The 24,463-nt window shown below is 35.2% G+C and overlaps 2 protein-coding genes across 7 annotated transcripts in view; one reads left to right on the forward strand and one right to left on the reverse strand.

Moving 5' to 3' along the window:
• Positions 1-460: 460 nt before the first annotated feature.
• Positions 461-3,001, forward strand: hddc2 (HD domain containing 2). The gene is made up of 6 exons (XM_043219214.1): positions 461-556; positions 631-752; positions 1,335-1,437; positions 1,511-1,579; positions 1,670-1,808; positions 2,601-3,001. The coding sequence occupies exons 1-6, from the start codon at positions 512-514 to the stop codon at positions 2,735-2,737; spliced, it is 615 nt and encodes a 204-aa protein (XP_043075149.1). The 5' UTR covers positions 461-511; the 3' UTR covers positions 2,738-3,001.
• Positions 3,002-3,120: 119 nt separating this feature from the next.
• Positions 3,121-24,463, reverse strand: part of tpd52l1 (tpd52 like 1) — a 33,878-nt gene continuing 12,535 nt past the window's right edge. For 2 of the 6 annotated variants that reach the window (XM_043219207.1, XM_043219210.1), the window contains exons 5-11: positions 12,083-12,198; positions 11,386-11,534; positions 7,953-8,054; positions 5,859-5,873; positions 4,656-4,694; positions 4,276-4,336; positions 3,146-4,100 (exon numbers count right to left, since the gene is read on the reverse strand). In XM_043219207.1, the coding sequence (XP_043075142.1) occupies positions 3,984-4,100; positions 4,276-4,336; positions 4,656-4,694; positions 5,859-5,873; positions 7,953-8,054; positions 11,386-11,534; positions 12,083-12,198 (599 nt within the window). In that variant the 3' untranslated portion in view covers positions 3,146-3,983. Of the gene's footprint in view, positions 4,101-4,275; positions 4,337-4,655; positions 4,695-5,858; positions 5,874-7,952; positions 8,055-11,385; positions 11,535-12,082; positions 12,199-16,512; positions 16,537-16,960; positions 17,079-18,257; positions 18,415-24,463 lie in introns of those variants that run through there. The other 4 variants (XM_043219212.1, XM_043219211.1, XM_043219213.1 and 1 more) reach the window with 4 other exon arrangements.

A 24,463-nucleotide genomic window follows, 5' to 3' on the forward strand; every position in this document is an offset into this window, starting at 1 on the left:
AAAGTATATGTCAAGGCCGAGACAGCTGAGGGAAGAACGATTTTGAGAGTGAACAATCGCAAGATGGTAAAATGATTAAAATTCGAGAAGCACATGATTTTAATCATTTAAAAAAAAAAAAGCAAATACTGTTTTGTGAGTTACATTACTGATGTTTCCCACAGACGCTTATTTTGACAAAAATGGTAAAAAAGAATAATAAAAAATAAATGAATGAAGTTCAAATGGCAATAGTAGTACCCTAAAATGTATAATGGCTGAGGAGCCTTCATGGGATTTAGCCTATTTAGTCTAAACTTTATTATTTACTAATATTATTTAGCATTTATAATATAATAAAAGCGCTTTACTTACAGTTTTTCCTCGACTTGTGTAGTGAGACTCCCATCAACTCGCTTGTATTATTTCACCACCTAGTGGTGTCTGCGTGTCATTGCAACAACCGGCAACTTTACGCTGTGCTTTACATCCGGGTCACTGACGTCGGCGTCCTATTGGTCGGTGTAACGGAATGGACAACATGTTACAATTCATGAAACTAGTCGGACAGCTGAAAGTGAGTGAAATCCGTATCAATGCCAATATTTTCCACGTTGACTTGTGTTATATAATCACTTGCTTGTGTTACAGCGTGTACCACGAACAGGATGGGTGTACAGAAATATCAAACAGCCCGAGAGTGTGTCTGATCATATGTACAGAATGTCTATGATGGCCTTAACCATACAGGATCTCACCGTCAATAAAGACAGGTTCGTACGACTTTCCCCACATATGCTGTTATATATCCACTGTTTACGATCGTTGATATTTTAACTTAATCCTCGGAACGAGCCCCTCAGTGTAACGTTTGGGGAAAAACGCTTATATCCTCTTGAGGTTTTGTGTCAACATAGCAATTCATTCAAAATCATTCAAACACACAGCTCCTGAATGTAATGTTAACATAGCCGGTTTGTCTGACAACAGTTGCCAAGGTAGGATTGGTCAGTAGCGATTTAAAGGCGGGGCTTAGAGAGGAATCAATTAATTTAAGCATTCATACCTCACTGAGATATTCACATTCACACTTGTACGGTTAATTCATATTTGTGCAGTTCTTTACTTCATTTAGTTTTTAGCCATCGTTCAGATATGTTTATTTCTTGTTCAGTTCAGATTCATTCATAATACACTAGTCTTTTTTTTCTTAAAAGACCCATTTAGGTTAATGCTTAAACCCTTGTAATTAGCTTTCTACAACAGTGTTAATGGTACGAAATGTATAAATATCTTTACAGTATTAGAAGAAAGATCAATTAAAAGCATTCATTTATTCTGAAATGTCTCCGCAGATGCATGAAGCTGGCTTTAGTTCACGACTTGGCTGAGTGCATCGTGGGAGATATTGCTCCAGCAGACAATGTTAGCAAAGCCGAGAAGCACAGAAGGGAAAAGGTATGATGGATTTAAGGTCATTTTAGAATGTGAAATACTGTACGTGGTGAACAACGAGAATCTTTCTCTTCAGGAAGCGATGGTGCACATCACAGGCCTGTTAGATGATGGCTTGCGGAAGGAGATTTACAGCTTGTGGGAGGTGAGCAGATCAAAACTAAACAACTGGACTAGGTTTTGTGTTCCTTTTTTTTTTTGTTGGTTTGGAATAACTGGATTACATCTTTCAAAGGAGTATGAGACTCAGTCCAGTCCAGAAGCCAAACTGGTGAAGGAGTTGGACCAGCTGGAGATGATAATACAAGCTCATGAGTATGAGGAGTTAGAAGGGAAACCTGGAAGACTGCAGGAGTTCTTCACCTCCACTGAAGGTTTGATCTATCTCAATCACACCCATACACATATCTAACTTCTACCAGCTCAAGATCTAAATAGATAACTAATTCAAATAAGAGATCACTGTTGCCATGGAAAAAGTCAGTTGTATGTACAGTGCTCAGCAGTGGCTGTTCACTAACATCAAGAAGTGTGAATGAATTGTGTCTCTTACTTAAAGAAACAGTTGACCCAAAAATACACTTGCTGAAAATGTACTCACCTTAAGGACTTTCATGATATAAATCAGTTTATTTCTTAATCAGAATAGATTTTCAGAACATTGTTCAACTATATATCCTCTGCAGTGATTGGGCGCTGTCTGAATGTAAGTCCAAACAACTGATAAAAAGTAAAATTACTTTCTCAATTAGGACAGTAATATGTTCAAGCTAAAAGTCCAGGTCTAAATAAAACAGTGGACTTTAAATAAAAAGGTACTTTTTCACCGGAAGAAGCATTACTATACATTTTGCCCAGAAGTGATTATTTAAAGGTAAAACACCTTAATGTTTGATTTGTTTCTTGCAAACACCAAGTTTAAATCATTAAATTTTTTGTTGAACTGTTCCTTTCACTTTTTTTTTAACAGTACAGATTGTATCAAAGCACTGTAATTGTATCAAACAATCCAATGCAAACTATTTTATTGTTCGAAACGATAGATTGTCTCAAACACTTTGACGTATTTGAAAATGCAGTTTCCAAATCTTACAAGTAATGATTCAGGTGAATAGCTTTGTATTTTGGCTGTTATGACAAAGATGCTTTTTCTCCTCCGATCACAGGCAGGTTCCATCACCCCGAGGTATTAGGCATGGTGAAGAGTTTGAATGAGGAGAGAGCTCGACACATCGCTGCCAGAGGAGATAATGATACAGAGAAGATGACTGACGCGAACCCTCACACCCTAGCCACACCGTGATCTCACTTGAAGCTACCTCCACACATCTGTACACAAGAGTGTTTACTTTGTCCACTGTTTTACTCTAATCTTATTTAATTGCACGGTTCTCTGCAGGACAAAAATCTGTTTCCACTGTTGCAGTTTTGATTAAAATAAAATGTGTTTTTTATTGAAACCAAAAGGAAATGCGACCGTTTTATAAAGCTGTAATGCTCAGATGTATTTGTGTTTTGATTCACTGCCTTCCAGTAATTGATGTTTCAATAAAAATATTTTACATCATATTGAACGCATGGAATGGAAGTGTAAACAGAACTCATTCTGCAACAATAATAACAGCAACCTTTCACTTCTACGCTATTTTCTTATAGTGGAAAGCATTAAGCTACAAAAATGGTTTTGAGCAGCAATTTTTTTTTTGCAAATACTCTGCCATGCTTTACCCTTTTACTGACAAAGTAACAGTAAAATTAATGTTCATTTTATGGTCTCTTATTATGGTTCAGATCACCTTAATTTCACGACTGATGAGCCGGGACTTTGTGACTTTGCAAAAAAAAAAACGTTTAATGACTAACAATATTAATGAACGGCAGCTCAACACTGAGTATGAATTTGAAGAAAGATTTCGGCTATAAAATCTTAAAACAACACCTGACTTCACTGTCAGTGTTAAACATGTAAAGCTGCAACAAATTTCACACGTATGTACGAAAGAAAAAAACAGGATACAAAGCTATACATTTTTGGTCAGTGACAATTATCATCCGATACATTACGGTTTACATCAGACGTATCAGATCAAGCAAGTAAAATGTAAATCCTCATTTTTTACGCACTCTAGTTAACAGGAATGTGAGCGTTGACTCATTCATGACAGGAAAAACAAAGACTAATGTCTATTTTGTTAAACATTCTTTCAAGTACTTCTCTTGGGATTGTATACGCAGCGATTCTTTTTGGTCCTGGATATGTATCATGCTTTGTTACAGTTAAACAAAGTTGAGTTAGTATAAATAATGATAGTAACGAAGTAACGCAGGACTACACCATAGACAATATCCTCGAAAAATATACATATTTCGAAAAGAACTTAAAGAATAAACAGGCTCCACTTGGTTGTTTTTTCCTCCCGTGCACAGATAATCCACAAACACGCATCTGAAGGCATGTATTACCGTGTTAGGGCCCCCTGTGCAAATTTCACTGCGGTCTCCAAACCACTAGGGGTCATCAGAGTTCCACTGGTGGACCATTGAAACCCTTAGCGCTCACTGTTCTCAGTCACATTATTAGTAGGGGTGTCCTGGGCGCTGGCTTGGGCCGCTGAAGACAGGACCTCTTCAAAACTCCCCGCACCTCCTGTTCCTCCAACCTTTGACTGCTCACAACACAAAACTCTCATGACATTGGACAGTATGTTGACATTCAGGATAGTGAAGTTGAAAATTCCTAATGATAAGCTGATCAATCATTAACAGCACTGAACTAGGGGGCAAGCCAAGCTACAGTTTGCATGTTTGACCACCAATAAGGTCACTATGTGTCAGGCTTACCTTAATGTTTGAAACTGTGCTTTCGACTTTCTCCTCAAAAGACTTGAAACTAGGCGAGTTCCTGTAAAATAAAACAGTTTAGCTTTATTTAGCTAATCTAGACAAGTAAACCTCAACTGGTTCGTTCAATAGCAACCCCAAGGGCATGCAAGATTGTAAATGCAAGGATTACCATTATTTACAGTTTTGTTTCCAATTTCAATTGTTTATACATCTGAAACAATAACACTGTAGCCTGTAGTGTACTATTTTATATATGCATATGTGCTAATGTCACATGCATTTTTATGTTGTTTTTGTCTATCCTCCGATGTTTTAAAAAATCGTTTTAAATGCAGTAACAGAACAAACATGCAAAGCAAGCTGTCACACACATTTACCTCATTGTGGGCATGCTCATTGAATGCCGTATAGAATAGCTGTCCCATGAAAGCATGGCCAAGCAAGAGAGAGGTTTCGGTCATTATCATGGACAAACAAATACATTGCAAATAAGACACATAACATTGCTAATAATTAAAAGGTCTAGTTATATATAAGCGTAGCCTGCAGCAGTATATTTCGTTACCTACACAACAAAACATTTGGATTGGTAAGATTTGTAATATTATTGAAAGAAATCTCTCATGGTCACTAATTCAGCATCTTATCAAAACTAGTAAAAAACTACATTATTAAATTTAGTTTTGCAAAGCTGAATTTTTAGCAGCCATTACACCAGAGTCACATGATCCTACAGAAATCATTCTATTTCTAATATGCTGATATGGTTCTCAAAAACATTACATTATTATCCATTCTGACAGATGCGCTGCTTAATACTTTGTGAAAATAGCATCATTCTTACTATGACTTTTGATGCACTGCAGCTTACTAACATCTTTCTAAACAAGACCCGACCCCAAATTCAGAACGGTACTGACTTTCCAATGGACAATACAGTACAGAACTGTGATCTCTTTGCACTTCCTGTTTTCAAAGACTACTGAGAACTAAACTGCATAAAAATGGCTATTCAAAGTAGGTGGAATAAGGCCATTTTTGCTATTTCTCTCATGAACTATATCAAAACAAGAATATTCCATGCATTATGTGTCAACACATAAACAGTTCAATGAAAAGCAACACATGCTGAAACCAGTTATCTATTAAATAGATGCATGTAGTCAATGTGGGAGAAAGAGCAACGATTGTTACTTTGGCTCAACGTGGATTTGAAAATGCATTGCTGGAAAAAACTAAACAAAGTTCAGACCTGCTTATAATGCTACAGCACACTCTGAGAAATTGTACAATTTCAGATCTCATATTATCTAATGAATTGATGGCTCTGCACAGTTTTGTTTTTCTCAGTGTCAATGTAAGACTGGCACTTATTGAAATTGTATTGAAATATTCATATTAGCTGCTCAGATACTTGACCACCCTTTCACACCCATATTGATTATTTATGGAAACACTGTGTCTGAGTAAGTCAGATTTAGTTTCAGCACCGTCACTGTTCTCATGCATCATGCAGATGCTAAAAAGCTATTGCTAGCAGCTATTGCTGATCTCTAAGATCTATAAACACAATATCTTACCCAAGAGAATATGACCTTTGGTGTGCATCAGAGACAGGGAGAGAACATTATGCATCATTTTTTATGCTGAAAGATTATAGGCCATACAACAAAATGGTAGTTATGTGAACCTCAAAACATGTTTGAGGACAATTCATGCAGTTACCAAGTTAAGAATGGCAGTCACTCACATAAAACCATAACAATAATTCAGAATAATTTCAAACCATGTTTTTTACATTTTTTTAAAGCATTTTTTAAAAATTATTATTTTAGAATTATAATACATTGGCCCCAAAGTTGTTTGTACACTTAATTGGAAATAGGAAAATATTAACCCAAATGATACGTGACCTGTTTTGACCTAACAAGTGGTATCAAGTCTATTTTTAGTAGATGTGTGAATTTAGTTTTTCTCAAGTTTACACTACAAACACTTACATCTTCATAAACAACTGTTCTGTCACAAGTAACCTTGTGAAATGAGTTTTAAAAATGGGCATCTAATGCAGTGGCATACACACATTTGAACTTAAACTAGAACTTAGAACCACTGCAAAATGTGCTTATGAACTTTAACCATTTCCAATAACTGCCAAACTAGGCCAGATGCAACAGGCTGAACACAGCACACAAAAAGAGAAGCTGTGCAGACGTTATAAGAATATTTATCAAAAATGTGAATTTTGACTCTTTTTGAAGTACTGATGGACTCCTGAAAAGCAAATAATAGCATAATAATGCAATATGCTGCTATAGCTGTGAGCGAATAAGCATGCAAGGCTCAACATTGTTTTTTTGGAAATTTCACTTCAAATGTGAGGTAGAAAACTCCCAAGCACATGCAGAGAGATGGTGTCACACACTGGCAACCGAACACACATACCTCCTAGGATACAGTATCTGAAGGCCAAACATGCTGAAGTAAAATAAAGTAATGAGGTGTTGGATCTACAGAAATGTCATATTACAGTAAAAAGCAACACTTTAATGCTAAAGCAAATTCAAGAGTGAGTGGCAAATTAGACTTGGGCATCATGCAATGATCTTGATCATCATTTACAGTCAACAAACACACATCATAATGTGTGTCCTACAACACTATAACACCTGTAAATTCTATTACATTATCATCAAAAAAAAAAAAAAAAAAATATATATATATATATATATATATATATATATATATATATATATATATATATATATATATGGTTTGGTCATTTTACATATCATCAAAGCAATCATTGGACTTTGGAGTAAACAGAGCACATGTGTGTCATTATTTAGTCATTTGGAATGTACTTGTCAAAGGGAGTGATGTATTTTTCTCCTTTTCTTCAGCTGGGATGTTCCCATAACCATGAACCATGAAAATGTATGTTTATTTGCAACATTTATGAATATATATACATTTACAAAAGACATTTATGACACAGAAAAAGCTGGTGATGCACATCATGCTGTGTACATTGTCATGGGAACATCCCAGCTAAAGATGAGGAAAATATATCTCATAATAAGTGCACTCCAAACGACCAAATAATGACACACATGTGCATTGTTACACCTTTAATATATATATATATATATATATATATATATATATATATATATATATATATATATATATATATATATATATATATATACACACACACACATGTAAACAATTAGGTATAGTGGAATATAATCTACAATACTGTTAAAAACTCTACAAACATTTTAAAAAACAAGTCAATACTTTATCTCCCTGCTGAAGATGTGGACACTTCTCTCTTACTATTCATCTGTACTGAATGCATCTATTGTTAAAGAGTGTCTAAACCATCCAGGAGCCAGTGAAGAGGAGCTGGTAAATTCTTCATGCCATCACAATCTCTTATTTTTATGCCAGCTGGATCTGCCCCCAATCTGGCCCACTGAAAGCTGCTTAAATGAGGCTTACGTAACACAAACATGCCACTCAAACAGACCGGCCAAAGTAAACGCCTCAAGACCACTGCCATTTCACTGCGCAACAATCACAGTGTGCACTATGCATTTTTGAGGGGGCAGAAAAGAACAGGAAATGATGGATAGCAGAAAGAGGCAGAGGAGGAAGTGACATTGTACCTCATATCGCCAAACTTCCTGGTGATGACATTGCCCAGGTTACTGAAGGCCGCCGAGGTCCTCTGTCCTGCCGTGCTCAGTGTCTCAGAAGTCTTTTTGTATCTGGCAGAATAGCACAAAAACAGATACTCTTTATCAGATGTTCCTATCATAGGTATCGCTGATAAAAAATATTTCTCATAAATCTAAAAATCCATACACAAACATAAAAATCTCTTATATTTACACAGTTTAAAACATATTTCATAGCAGAGATTAGCTCATATATGGTTTGTCTAAATTTACGGGGTTTCGAGATTATTTTAAATAAATCTTAATTATTTTTATTTTATTTTATTTTTATTTAATTTTTTTTTTTTTTTTTTTACTGATCAATAACGACTTTCAGAGAACAATGAAAATGTGCCATTATTACTATTACTTTAAATATTAAAATCTCAAAGGGTTCATCAAGAAAAGTTTATCTGAGAACCCGTGCTGTAAATATTATTTACTAAAATAATATTTTTATATTATTAAAATATTTAATAACAATAAACATGACATTTAAATATTAGATATGCCACTTCCCAAAGGAGACTGAAGAACGAGAACAAACTAAGAACATGTTTAGGCAAAAAAATAAAAGGTGCCTTTTCTGAATTGTAGACAGGAAGAGTTTCACTTCAGTTTTTTCTGTGATCTCGTACAAAACAGGAAGAAATTCTGCTTTAATCCAGAGAATACAATAAGACTACAAAGTGAACACTACAGCCACAATGCTACTGATACTGTAAAGAAATAACAATCAGACATTTACATAAATGTATATGTTTAATATAGGTTTGAACTGTATAAAAGTGATTTCTTCATCTTTGCTTTTTCGTAAATGTTATTAGATTCATTGGGTGAGAGTCCCATCACATTTTAAACAGCAATTAAACTGAAGTCACTTTTTGAACCCAAGAGCTCTACATTCCTCGGAACAAAACTATATATTTAGTAACATTTTTTAATAACAGTATCCAAACCGGGCACATTCTGATCAGTCAAGAGTCTACGAACAACATTGCTGTGTTTCTCCCACAAAGCAATAGTATGATTTTAAAAAACCTTGAATATGCTGAAGTCTGAGATTTTTGGAACTTGATCAAACCTCTTTATTTTACGGAAAATGCAGCATGAACATAACGTGAAACATCTTTTATGATAGAAAGTCTTAAAGGTTTGAAAGGTGAGTAAATCATGACAGAGTGTTCCGTTTTGGGTGAACCGGTTCTTTAAGTTGTATCATGCTGAAAGTCACATTTCAGAGCTCAATTACAGTACGTGAGGTGAAATCACATTGTGAAATTACACACTTTGTACAACAGCACATCTAGACTGACCCGAGACCAGGCTAAGAGATGGAAATCTAGTCCTTTGATGGCAGTATGTGCAGAGACACTTAGGCTAATGCAGGAATCATCCATATCGGTCAGCAGACGCCATCTGATCGCTTTGTCCCTCTCAGCCCACAACCTCCTCACCATGGCAACTGTGACACGAGAAGGACTATTCATCGGAGACGCTAGTTAACATGTCACTGTAGTAACCGAATAACCAGGTGAACATGAGATATAAACAAAGTCAGAAAGCCTCAATACAGATTTAATTTAGTTCACCACAGTTACTGTAACAAGAATCACAACCAAATAATACCATTTGATTTTGGGGTAATGAAAAAATATCACTGCGGGATTTGAAAAAAACTATTTAAAAAATAAGAAAAAAATTAAGGAACTTAATTATGGCCTGTTATGGCTAATTAAAGGTTTAGTTTTGGTAAACAACACGCTGACGTGCATGCAAGCTCAAAAACTCTTTCATTGTCTTATAATAGGCATTTATTGAATTTTTTTACCTTACTTGCTCAGTGACTACCAAACTAAATGCTCCTTATTTATGGACTGGTCTCATTTTCATGTAATGCCTGATAAAGCAGCAGTTTGTGAGAGCAGTTATGCTTTGTGTACAGCGTTACCGCTATTTTACGGCTACAAAAGCAGCACCCAGTGGCAAAAAATTAATTCGCATTTTCATTCAGACAAAGATGGAAAGACCAAGAAGTGTGGGGCAATATGCTAATGATTCATGGTGACGGCTTGGGATTCGTTTTAAAAACAAATCATTTCAATGATTCAGAGTCAAGTCTTTCTTTTGAGAGACAACAACTAGGGCTGGGCGATAAATCGATAACGATATTTCCAGAGTGATATCGATTTCCTCGATACGATAACGAGAGTTTGATAAGTGTTCAATGTAATATTTATGAGGTAAACAAAAGAGTGCTAGTCAATTCACATAATCATTGCTTATAAATGGTTTGTGTCTGTTATTCCTGAGGGTAGTGATAGTAAACATGCACAACAACTTTATTATGAGACGTCACGAGTCATAAAGTAAAGATGATATAAAATAAGTCTTTACTTGTCTTTCATTGACAATAATAGCTTGTTTGTCTGTTCGGTGTGTGCGGCAAACCTTGCTGCAATGACGTTATTATCGTGCAAATGAGCCTCAGAAAGTCATTGTTTGTCTGAGTGAATGTGAACTGAGGCAGATATGGATCACATTGTGATGGCAATAACCTAAATACACATCGACAGAGGGAAACACCGCTGTGTCAACACGTTCATCCAGATTGCAATTCATTCTCAAGAAGGAAGCTTGCTAATAAACAATCGGTCGAGGTAAATATTGTTCTTTTTGATGCAAAGTAATAGATTTTGATAAGAAAACAATAATACTGCATGGGATATATATTGTTAAATCACTGTTGCTCATACCTTTGTGCTACAGACAAGCATGTGTCAAATCAGTGCCATTGCAGTATTTATTTATTATATATATATATATATATATATATATATATATATATATATATATATATATATATATATATATATATATATATAATTATTTATTTATTATTACTTTTCAAAAGGGATACTCAACCCCAAAATTTACTTACTTCCATTCCAAACCACTTTCTAAACTATTTAGGTCTCTTTTTTCAATTTTATTTACCGTTTAGTTTTTATTTATTTACAGTTAGTCATTTTAATTGCTACAATTAAAAATTTTATATTTAGGTTATATATATATATATATATATATAAAATTTAAGTTGAATTTTATCAGTTTTTTTGTTGTTTTAACATTAGTAACTCAACCACACAGATATATATATTAAACAAATTAAACAAAAACTGTACCACCAACTCATCTAACACACGCACAGAACTACTAGATTGCTGAAAAGTGATTTTATTTCACTGTTTTGGTCATGTCTTTTCTCCAAATGAGCAAAGACGGCCACTGTTGTCTTTTTTTAAAAGGTGCATGACGCATCTAATATCAAATCCAGAATGAAATATGACATAAATCACAAGATTTAGCAAAGGCTACTTACGCTGTGCTGGTCTGCATGTCGTACCAGCTCTTGGAGAAGTTCTGTCTCAGTTCACTCAGGGGAGTGATCCCCAGTTTCTGCTTCAGCTCCAAGTGACGCTTTTCTTTGGAGGCTAGCACTTGTTTCAAAGTAGTGATTTCCTCTTCTAACTGACAGAAGAAAAAAAGTCAAGGTTGGGGGCTGAAACTTAGAGATAGCTTAAAAAGAGATAGTTTAGTTCTGATTTGAAGTATCCACTCTTCTATTTCTGTCTCTTACACAAACTGTTCTGCATTTAACATCGGCCTTACATGTCTCAGTGGACTGTAGGATAAAGTAGCCCAAAAAAAACTGGAAAAGCTTTGGTCACATGATTTTAAATCATGGGTGTATGCTCTGAATGAGATTACACTTGTGTGGAAACAGCGCAGTGCATTTCAGGAAAAAGATTACAGTAGACTTCAATATCAATTTTAATAATGAAATGTTAAATATGAAATCACCTTACTATATTTTTACAATAATAAATGTTGCTTTTAACTCTCACAACGGATAGAAATACCGCAGCTTCTTAAGTGAACAGTGGCACATTTTATCTTTTTCAAAAGTGAGTCACAACATGCAAAGAAGGAAAATTCTGACAGATCTGCAAGATTTACATAACACTCGCTATTTCTGCTCGAGCTTTGTAGCGTAACATAGTTTCTAAGGAAAATACCTTAATCAGTTCATTCTCCATTTCCTCTCGCTCCTCTTCTGTGACAGTGTTGTTGAGATCCACCTCTGACACCATATCCTCGTCCACTTCCTTTAGAGGCTCTTTGTCCAATAAACCTGGAAACAAATGTACAAAAATAACAGAACAATGACTGTTATTGTTAACATGTCGCAATCAAACGGACGAATCTTTGAGCATACATTCTTGCGCAGATTTGATTTCACAGAAATAACTTCTGTTAAGTCAATCCACCATTTCTAAAGGAACGATAAAGCCTTTAGTCCATTTAGTCCAAATGTTTTTGAGTCCCAAACATGCATCAAAACACAGGTTAAGGGTACATCTTATAAATAAAGCTATAGTTTGCCCTAAAATGTATTATATATTTAGAAATCATTGTAATATGCTGATTTGGTGCTCAAGAAACATTTGCTTGTATAATCAACACTGAAAATAGCTGATAACACAGCTATTTTTAGGAAAACTAAATCATACTGTTTGCGCTGCACAGAAACGACCCTTCAGTCAGTCTTAAAAGCCTTTAAACACATTTAACCATCACCTTAGCTGTGTAATTATCCTGCCTCACCTCGGAATGAAGGTGTATTTGCAGTTATAATGACAGGCTGTACAAAAAAGGCCGAAAACACCTTGATAGTTGCACTGACGTATATCAGAGCTTTACACGTTTTCTTTAATATTAAAGTTAAAAAAATTTGCAACACGTTTTGAGGCTGATTTCAATCTAAAGCACCTCATGATAGACACGCAGAGACTAGAGGCCGAAACAACAGTATTCTCTTACACATTCGAGAATTTAAACGTAAAAAGCAGAGGACATGAAAGTAGAAATACGTTTCGTTTACCAAATCACTGAAACCTCAACCCAGTTCCCCAAAATCCTATAGTTTCAACTACACATTCACCAACCAGGTACGACATGATGTTTTAGTTTCATTTCATTGCAATAAATGCCTGACATGACTTACATAAATCAATATTTTAGAGTGTTCATCCGAGAGTGAAATTATATTGAAATGATAGCATACACTGGGCGTGAAGGGAACGCACAAAACAACTCAGACCCCTTTAGAATTGGACTCTAATGTCAAAACACCCTCTTACTTTCATGATTAATTTACTCGGAAAGCCACTGAGCTTCGGATGCTTCGTTACGATGGAGGTCAAAAACAATTATGATTAAAGTGAAAGAAAAACTAAATCCTTCAGTAGCCAGAAAATGAAAGCTCATACTGATGCATTTGATATGGCTCCAGTAATGTGAGTAAATGTTAAAGTTGTTTTGGTCCACATGGAAACAAGAGTCACGTCTCAGAGATCTGGTCAGTCATTACATGGGAAACTGATTAGAGCACCGTGGCCTGAAACGCGTGATACACTTTTAGGGGCTAATGCAATCAGCAGGTAGAAGAGCAGAGCTGGACGGTCTAAGCGAAGGAAAGCAATGAGATCTCAGATTCATCATTTACACCGAACACAACAGCTTGTACTGAAGATCTTATCTGTCTGTTTACAGCTAAAGCGGGATGGTGCATTGGTAGCTTGAGGGCATTAACATAATAAAATCAGACTACGCAGTTTGTTATGCATTTATAGTTTTCTTAATCTTAGTCTTTTGACTATGCATATTTGCTGTCTGCACATAACCCATTTGGATTTCATTATTTTTGTTTATAAAATAAATAAATAATAATAACTTTATTTATCTCAAAGCGCTTTACACGGGAAAAGACAATTAAAATAATAAAAAAATCAATTATAAACTAATCTAAAAATATATGTTTTAAGAGCAGATTTTAATACAATAAAAAAACATTATATAGGCTTGTAAATTTTCCACTATAAAAACATGCATCATCAATGTTTTATTTAAACGCACACACACACACACACACACACACACACACACACACACACACACACACACACAATTTCCATTTTATTTGACCCAACAATTACAAATTGTAATGTTCTAAACAAATATTAATATATGTTATTAATTGTGAATGCATTTTTATAGTATTATTATAGTACTATAACATAGTTTTTAACTGTTTTATTTTGGTGGCAGTATTACTTTGGACAAATTTTGACTATATCAATACGATGGAAAAAAGTTTTCAACATAGAGCATGACCATGAGCATGTTTGGCTGACATTTAAAATGTTAAAATAATCAACATGGCATATTCATGTCCACAAAATCAATTTTTCATACATACAAACACGAAAATACAATTGCACATGCAAAATTCTGATATTATCTGAGATGCTGGATTACGCCTTCAGTTTGATGTCAACACTGTTTATTTACTTATAACAAGAACAGACTTCGTGGTATAGATTAAATCTAAAAATTGGATCTTTAAACATAAGTCAGAAGAAAAGTTACTTTATAAAAGCAATTATCTCACACTTCCACAGTCTCATTGTTCAGGTTGCCTAGCAACTTTCTTGATGTCTTGCATCAAGCTCCCAATTATCCCATGAATCGGATTCCCTAAATCTATTTAAGGGTCTGCGTCTCGAATAAGAGGAAGTACAGAGGATCATTTTCATGTTAAATATGTAAAATAATACCCTTTCCATTCCAATGCCTTTCTACTGTGTCTTCAGATACCGAGCTAAATCTTTGTTGAGGGTTTATTACTGGAAAAAGAGAGCTGTGTGATATTAAATTGGTTCATTCAACAACAGCAAGATGAAATGCTGAGACACTTGAAAAGAAAATGCTATGGTGGTGCATTTCAGGAGTGAGGGTAAGATTTAAAACTAATTTAAACAATGACATGGTTTCTAGATGGTTCGTACTGGTTTAACCCATCAGTTCGGCTATTAGCCAGCACAGCTTAGACTGACCTTGAATGTAGACCATTATTTTAGAGCTAGGGACCTGGTTGAGCTGGTTAATTAAAATGGTCAGTCATCTAAATATGTCTGCTTTCATCAAATAAATTTAGAAACATGAAAGAATCAATCTTTTGTGTTCAAATCGGTTTAAATGAACTGCTCAAACGAACCAACTCGTTAAAATGTGTATGACTTCCCATCACTAAAATGCAATAAAGGAGTGATAAACAGAAAGAAACTCCTCCATATCTCCAAACATTCCCTTTCTGGGTTTGTTGTCTATTTTTGTCATTAATGGGCCAATCAGAGTAGATCTTTCTCATGTTCTTCTGTCTGGGTGAGCGAGTCAGAGTCGTGTCATGGTGTTCGGTGTGTCATCTGAGTAACTAAGTGTCCCTTCAGGGCAGTGTACTCGACAGTTCAGCTTCTTCAAGCTCACTGGACTATGCATCTAGCTCTCTCAATGTCCTCATTTTCCTTCCCGACGACGCAACAGATTCACAAAGAATCACTTCACTGTCCTCAGAGAACGATTTCAGTGTGAGGAGGAGGAGGAGGGCATTTATATCATCCATCCACAAACAAAACATCTATTTCTTATCACCCACTGATAGAAATTAAGATATTCAAACCCAGACCACTGATGATTAAGAAAACAAATTAATTAAATATTTTATATACTATTTTAATCTCTGTATTCTATGTACTGTAAAGCAGTGCTGTCAATTATTTAAATAAATAAATCACAACTTTATTTCTATATAATGTGTTAATGCATTCAGGCACCTGCTATAGAAATAAAATGAAATAATACACCTCTGGCCTATTATTAGTTTCCACATTTGTTGTAAGTAACTTTTATAGCATGCTTTTCTGTCACATTAGTCTCAGTGATGCGCACACACACACACTCTCAAACATACACACACAATATTATATAACTTAAAGCAAATAAGCAAACATTCTACAAAACTAGCTAAATAAACATTTAACCAATTGCACACGTTAGTGCTATATTTGTATTATTTATATACTATTACTATGTTAATTAACATATTTATAGCTTTTATTTTTATATAGACATAAAAATAAAAATTTGAGGTTAAATGTATTTTTTGTCATTTTAACTACTTAAATTTTTCCATTTTGAACAAATGAGGCTAGTTTTAGTTATCAAAAGCAATGCTTGTGTTACAAGCTCGACAGCACTACTAACAAAGTCTCGTCTAATAAACATTAATAAAATGTTTTCTGTGACAATTCGATAATGCAAGCGCGATCTATTTGGAGCTTGAATTAAAGCAGTACAATTTAAGGGCATGGTTTCGGTGAACTATTGCGTAATTTCTGGCCTTGCCCGTGTAATCTGAGAGATTTTTCCTTAGTGATTATCCGACTGGGTTTAATTCCGTCTGACTGCTGCATAAAGACACGACCGGGTATTTAGTGACTGGCAAGAAATTCCAGATGGTGACCATGCAAAGTGTGTAATGGCTTGCTTTTAAGACTCTGCTACGTTATATCCTTGAGATGAAATTGGATGTTTTTGAGAGACCTACCTGCATGGAATGTTTCTCTGTCCTCTGTGGGTCAGCAGATTGAAATAAGGAGAACATTACATGATCTGATTCATATAGATGACAAATTATAAAAAGGCACTAAAATCTCACAAGGACATGCATTCAGGCTGCATTCGGTAGCAAAGAACTAAAAAAAAACAATCAAAAACAAAACGTACACATGCATATCAAACTCATGTCGTCTCATTCAGGGAACTTCAACATGACATGCATTTAAAGCACAAAAGGATCTGTCGATCAAATAATGTCACATTTCTAGAGTTTAGCAGTGACATGGCTGTCTACTTGCATCTAAAAGCACCTATGTCAAAGAGCTACACACAACTCAGCACCCATCAGCTCAGAGGTGGAAATGGAGTGATCTACAGGGCTGTGGAGGTCGGGTTTGTCACATTCACTTTCATTACATTACACAGCAAGCTCTTACCCCAGTCTAATATTGCTTCAGGAGTCAGTACGCTAGAGTACAGCTCTGGAAAGTGTGATCGGCAAAACAAGCAAAAGATTAAAGCACAAATCTGTAAATACATGCATTGACTTTAGCGCTCATAAATATTACAACAAATGTATTAATAACATTAAACTATAACTACATATTATAATATATTACTTCCAGGTTTGTGTACTTCTTTTACATTAATAACATTATAAAATAAAAACTATCAAATGATACAATGTACTAAAGCCTACTACAAGTGCAAACACTAACTTTATATTTACTTTTTACAAACTCAACTGCATCGCTATAAACCTACTTGCATTTTCTATAGTCAGATTATAACAATTACATAAATATAAAACAAATAGTTCTAAAATACATCATTATGAATTAATAATGATAAATAAATTATTTACATTCTATAAAATAAAATAAAATCGTTATATATATGGATTTTTTTGTCATTGGCGTGATTTTAACTTTGTTTTCTGTATGTTTACTGTTCTAATATTAACTTGTTGGTTATCACTGGTCTTGGCGGTACAGGTGCTGATGATCTGTATACCAAAAAGTGTGTTTATTACGCTGACATTGACTGATGATAATTATATGACTTTTCATTGCCCAACCCTGTCATTAGAGCTTGCTACATTGGTGGAGCAACACAGTACTCCGTGCCAACAGGATGTCTATACTACTAAACTGTACTATTTTGTTTAGTTAAAGAGCAGCCGATTCACTGGTACTACCACTGGAACATATCTGGTCACAAGATTTCAATTATTTAGTTCTGAACAGTCACGTGGAAACGAAATGGGGAGGTCACGTGGTTGCCCAGATTACTGCACCTAAAGGAACTTGAGAGAGAGAGAAAGGGGGAGGAGCTGCATCCAATTCCCTCATTTGTTTACGTGTTTTGACAACAGATCTATGGAAAACTTGATCACAAGTCTGGCTTAAACTCGTGCACATCGTTAGAATGAAAACTAAACTAACTACACTACAAAATCACATGACTTTTGCAGAGGTTGATATTTATATCAAATATTGTACTAATATTAGGCTGTGAGCTGTCTAATTATCTGCTATAATCTATCATATATATTTTTCTGGTACGCAAAAATAAAACCAGTATAACACAATGTGTCTCTTTAGTTAAGTTATTCGAGGATACACAAGAAAGTGAAACCACATTTGCAGAAGTATTCAAACGCATTTAAATGCACATACAAAAGATGCACATTCAGAAAAGTAAGATATGAAAGTGTTTGGAAAGTAAACTCACCCTGTTGTCTGGGCTCCATATCAGCGGTAAGTGTGCAAATGCAGGTCCTCTTCACATTAACAGCACCTCTCCGTTGAGAGAAATATCCCGTCCAGCACAACAGCTCCACACACTCACTGCCTGCTCCCAAAACCCCGCCCATTACCGGGGCAGCTTCAGCCACAGACCAATGGGAACGGTTGTAATTAGCATATTCAAATTTAACAATTCACGAAATAACAACAACAGTTGTAAGCGCCTACAAAAAAAAGCATAATTTATAAGATTATATGATTAAGGACTGACGGTCGTCCGATTCCTAAAGCAAGTGCACTTTCATTTTTGTGGTAATTTTGTAGTCCTTTATCAAACTGGTAGCAACTTGCGTTTTTTTTTAGCAATAATTTCAAAATCCAAACTCGCAGTTCATGTTTGATAATAAAACGGTTAAACCAATGTAATAAATGTAAGTCACGGATCCTTTTTACTCATAAACAGACATCTTCAAACCCAAATGAATATCCAGAGGCAACGCGGGTTTTAACAAGCTATAACTTAATTCTTTCCGGGTTTTAGCAACAGTCAGCTTTAATCAATAATTGGTTATTTTAAGCAAAAAAACAAGTTCTTAATAAAAACAATTTGCACGGTTTCTTCCTGTTTTACAATGACGTGTGAGTATACCACAGCAGTGATGTCACGAATCACACTTTTACCTGAGAACAGCTAAATTATCGTTGCGGTCAACAGCGACATCTCCTGGCGAGACACGGAACAACAGAATGCAATATAGACGTTTCATATAAAACTATAGCTCTGCATTAACTGTTAAAATGGCAGAGCCGAAGAGAGTAGGGCACGCTCAGTTTTTAAGCAGGCTACAGCTTGAGGCAAGCGATGCATAGAAGCGTTTACTGATGTGTAACAGGAGCTAATGTTTGCTGACGCGATTACGGGAGCTTTGAGACAATTATTAAACTTCATTATCGTAATAATGAAGGTTAAAACTGTAACGAGTCAACAGCACGCCACGCATGGGTGTATAAACAGAATAGATGATCCCACACATTAACGGCACAGTTTAATTAAATGAATGGTTAATATTGGTCTGCTTCCAACCCGTGCATTTGAGAAGTAGAAGGCAGATCTGCATCAGAATGCAATCAGGTTATTTGACTATCAGTAGCTTTTTGCATGTATGCGTTGCGCCTACTGAATTGATTACATATTATTATTATTTAACTCGCCTTTTGACCACCAGGTGTCAGGTTTGTACAAAATTGACCACATATGACCACAAACTACTAGCTGATCAACGTAAAGACAATAACTTGCCAAAAAAAAAAGAAAGAAAAAAGTATGAGGTATGACTGATATAATGGAAGATTTGTATGACTTTTTTTTATTTAAACTATTTTCATATAAACTATTTTTGCCATGTCCTCCCTGACCTAATTTTTTTTTTCAATTAAATGTTTGTCAAAATTTTTTATTATTATACATTATTTTAACTTGCACAGGCTAAATAAACAACAACGCTAATTGAACTATAACAAAATAATAAAGCACTGTAAATATGAATCCAGAAAAGTTCCCCAAAACATCGTCACCTCAGCACATATTTGATGAGCCATTTTCATTCGAGTTATTGCTTACAGACCTCTCAGGACTCATAAACGTAAACGTTTAGGCCCACAAGCATTCATTAAGCATACACTTTATCGAAAATTAAATAGGCTAATTAACGCGGAAGCATCAATAATACATCAATAACATCTGCAGTACCACGTCTCAAGAGTAACAACTACGACGTACGGTCGTGAGCCATGCTTTTATTGCATTAACCTGACAGAGATTGATATTTGTTGTCATTCTTTGGCCTGCAGCTGCTGTTAGAGGCAGCGGTGGAGCTGGAGTCAACAGGATGTCAGTCCGTCAGCTGACCTCAGGAAGCAGCTCTTCACTTCGGCCAGCAAATCCCAACAAAGTGCTTAGACAGGCAGGAAATTGATCTGACTGGAATGTGCATTATCAGAGACTACCAGCAGGGAGGGACAAAGAAGGAAATCTGAGGAAACCGTGAGTCATGTGACCCACAGGTTGTAATCTCTGCTGATGTTGTTTGACTACACAGGGTTCGAATCCTCTGCGTCCAGGTAGTGGTTAAAAACTGTATTTTTAAATACTCAAAGTTGCACATCAGCGTGTGTCACTATGCAGATAAGGCCATTTCGCCTAAAAATCCCCACCTCGTTTCCTTCCAAAACCTGCGTGACCTTCTTTTTGAACATAAACAATATTGGAACCCGTCCGTTAGGCGTATATTGACGAAAACACTGAGAAATAGCCCGAAAACATTCTGTTTTCCGCAGCCATACAGGTTTGGAGTGGCGTGAGGAATTCAGCATCCACGTCCTGATTTTGCAGAGCTAGTACATGTTTTGCCGAGCGTATCCCTACACCTAAACCTAAACCCAACCACTGAGTAATCCCTTAAATCAAAGGAAACGACTGATGAAAAGCACAACCTGAATTTCACAAAAACTCTTCAAATCTGAACACTAATCAGTGTTGTTCCGGGGTTAACAAAGATGTTGATTCAGGAACACGTCGCACTTGGTAAAATCAGGTTGTGCTATTCAGCACGATGCTAGGCTATATCGAAATGCGCTTTCATATATTTAATTGCAAAAGCCAGTAGCCTGCCACTCGGTTGACGTGTTTCTAAACTTAGCCAATGACAGCTGGTAGTTCAGCTGACAGCTGCACCCAGACCAAAGAATGAGAGGGACAACAGCTACGTAGATAGACAATAGTTATTTCACTCCAACGTGCGGTCAGGCTTGCATATTTTATCTCGCTGCACATGCAAATCACAGCAATAAGCTTTCATTCAGCAGTGACCACGGTCACCACACACTTCCTTGACGCATATGTAGGTCAGGCAGCTACTGTATAGCTACAGTGCACATTTGTTACATGCAAACCTGCTTTTCTGGCTTTACTGTATTACGGTAATGTTTTTAAAAGAATTCTCCTACGCTCAACAAGGCTGCGTTTATTTTACTAAAAATAAAAAAAATATATTATTGCTATTTAAAATAACCATTTCCTGTTTTAATATATTTTTTTGAATGTAATTTACTTTTATTTTATATCCTTCAGAAATCATTCTTGATGTACTGATAAAGGTAAACATCAAGAAACATTATTATTCTTATTAATGTTGAAAAGAGTCAATATTTTTGTGGAACCCACGATCCAAGGATTTTTCAAACAATAAAAAGTTTATTCCAGACAACTCTTTTGACACTATGACTACGTTTTCAACACTTTCGATCACTTGAATGTGTCCATGCCGAATAAAAGTATTCATTTCTTTAAAAAAAAACTACAAATTAAAACTAAACTACTGACCCTAAGCAGCAGTGAATCTTTTTTTCCCTCAGATCACTAACCCTAAATATGAGCAATTATAACAGTGATCATTTTCTTTTCAAACACCGCTAATTAAAAGCCAAGTGAGACCAAATGTTGGCAGCTCCTTTAATTTTTCATTAAATATGATAAAGACATATATTTGCTGTCTGCGGGCCTGAACCGACTCTTTAAATCTGAAAATAAAGTGCAGCAGCAAACGTAACAATAAAAAAATGTGCATTTTTTTTTAAAAAAAGAAAACACAAATGTAACACAGGTGTTGTGGTATAGATTCAGACACATACTACAGCATATTTAGGGAATAAAATATCACGGTCTTTGAAAATCAATCACAGCAGATGTGCTCTCAAAATATACAAAATAAACTCGTTCATAGAGTTCCTTTGAGTAAAGTTCAATCCCACTAATAAAAGGCACCGTCTCTGGAGGAAAAAAACAACAACAAAAAAAATAAAACAAAACCACCACATTGGCAGTCAAAGCTTTTCAGTTTATAATGTTAGCATGTCAAAAACAGCCCAAGCTAACATTTTGACTGATTTCCGTTGCGTCTTCCTCGATATATGCACAGATAATTCACTTATCTGCACTGGAGTGATAAAGCAGTGTGTAGCAGATGTGACGAAATTCTCCCTGAGAATAACAGTGGCATTCACTACCGGCCTGAGTGCATCTTCACAATTGATTGTCTCCAAACTCCCGTGGATAACGGCTTTGAAATGATATCTGGCAACCACGTATAACCAGAGTTAAATTGTGTAGCGCTGCATCGATGCTTTTGTATAGGACATTTTCCCAAGTATCTCCAAGCCTTAATACTCATATTCCCGATACTCCAGCCAGACCACGTTTCTATGGTTACGACCTTTCCCTGCAACGCTTTTCTCTCTGGCTTTCCACCAGACCAGCCTTTGTCTGAGTGTTAAATGGCAAGCTCAAATTAAAACACGGGACAGACGTTGGACTTGAAGCTGTAGGGGTTGCCTTTTGTTTCAATTTCATTGCATGTACCCTAATGTACTATGTCTAATGGTCAAGGTTATATACTTGTTGACATGCTACAGTATTCGGTTTTTGTAACAGCGTGAGATTGAAATAAACCCAACATGTGGCAATAGATTACAGTGGATATGAATCTATAACACTGTGCAATATACAGCAAAGGGATGCCTACTGGGCTGATAGTTTGAACAGTGTGCCGCTCAGTGGCTACATCTCGGTGTGCAAAGCTAAAACATACTAGAAATTAATGTCAAAGTTTCCACATCATGGACTTTCGATTTGAATTAACATATCTAAGAATAATATACAGTCGAGTAGAAAATGTTACGCATCCAGCAGTTCGTTCAAGGTGTAAGGCATGCACTACGCTTCAGTGTGGGGCTCGAAAGTCAAATCTGGGATTCAAAATCAACATTATGAATATTCTCACCAATTCTTCATTTCTAGGTCACACATGTCTTATATTAAATCGTGTGAACTCCTACAGACGGCGAGATGTTCTTTGGATCATTCTTAAACCACGCTGGATAATATGATCAGGTTTCACACAAACAGTTTTTCCCTAGATATAACGTGCGCATATGAATCGCTCACAATAAGATACTGAATATAAATAAAGTAAAAAGGCTGAATTTGGATTTCATGTTGACTTGAAAACAATTCAGGACTGCTAAAATAGACTATTATAAAATGGCTAAATTCAAGTTTCCAGTTAATTTAATTAGTTTTTACTATTAATTGTTATGTTGATAATATAATTATTTATAATTTTTCAGATAATTTTAAATTTACACAAATACAAATATATATATATATATATATATATATATATATATATATATATATATATATATATATATATATATATTAGTAGTGCTGTCAATTTGTCATTAATCACATTCAAATAAAAGCTTTTGTTTGTATAGTATATGTATGTGTTCTGTGTATATTTATAATGTATATATAAATACACACAGAGTATTTTTTTATATTTACATGTATTTACATGTCTACAGTTATATTTTATAGAAATAATATATTTAAAATTTAAACAACATTTTTCTAAAATATATGCATGCGTGTATTTATATTTACATAATATACACAGCACACATACATATATTATGCAAACAAAAACTAATTTTGGATGCGATAAATGGCAACATTTAATCATTTGATAGCACAAATTTTATATAAAATATATATATATATATATATATATATATATATATATATATATATATAAATGTTATTATACATCAACAAAAATGAATAACAAAAAACATTAAGTTAAGAAATCCTAAATATTTAGCTATTTATATTATTAACTTAACAATTGTAGTGAAATAATTTAAATATTAAATTAGAGAGATTCAAAGTTGGTCTCAGAGTTGTCTTTTTAGACCCCACAGTGTATTTTGAGTTTGGTTTACAGCTTTAGATTTGTGCAAACACAGAACTTGAACACTTTTGAATGACACATTACTGTTTTGCGTGACCTAGATGACCTACATGTCTTGGCGTGGAGCTGCGGGTCCCCTGTAATTCTGGGCCCTTTGTTTTCCACAGTGCAGTAGACAGAAACGTGGTTTGTTGATCATGCAAATTCCTGCGGATGTTGGCATAGCATGAAGGGCAGGGAGGAATAGAGAGGGGATCAAGAGGGACAGACATTAATTCATCAACTCACCATCATCAAGCACTAAACGCTTACAGATTATACCATCTGATGCACGTCATAAATAGATTGAAGGAAAGGACAGAATCATTCCAGCCGTGTGGCT

The sequence above is a fragment of the Puntigrus tetrazona genome, chromosome 20 (assembly GCF_018831695.1).
Source record: "Puntigrus tetrazona isolate hp1 chromosome 20, ASM1883169v1, whole genome shotgun sequence".
Classification (NCBI taxonomy): Eukaryota; Metazoa; Chordata; class Actinopteri; order Cypriniformes; family Cyprinidae; genus Puntigrus; species Puntigrus tetrazona.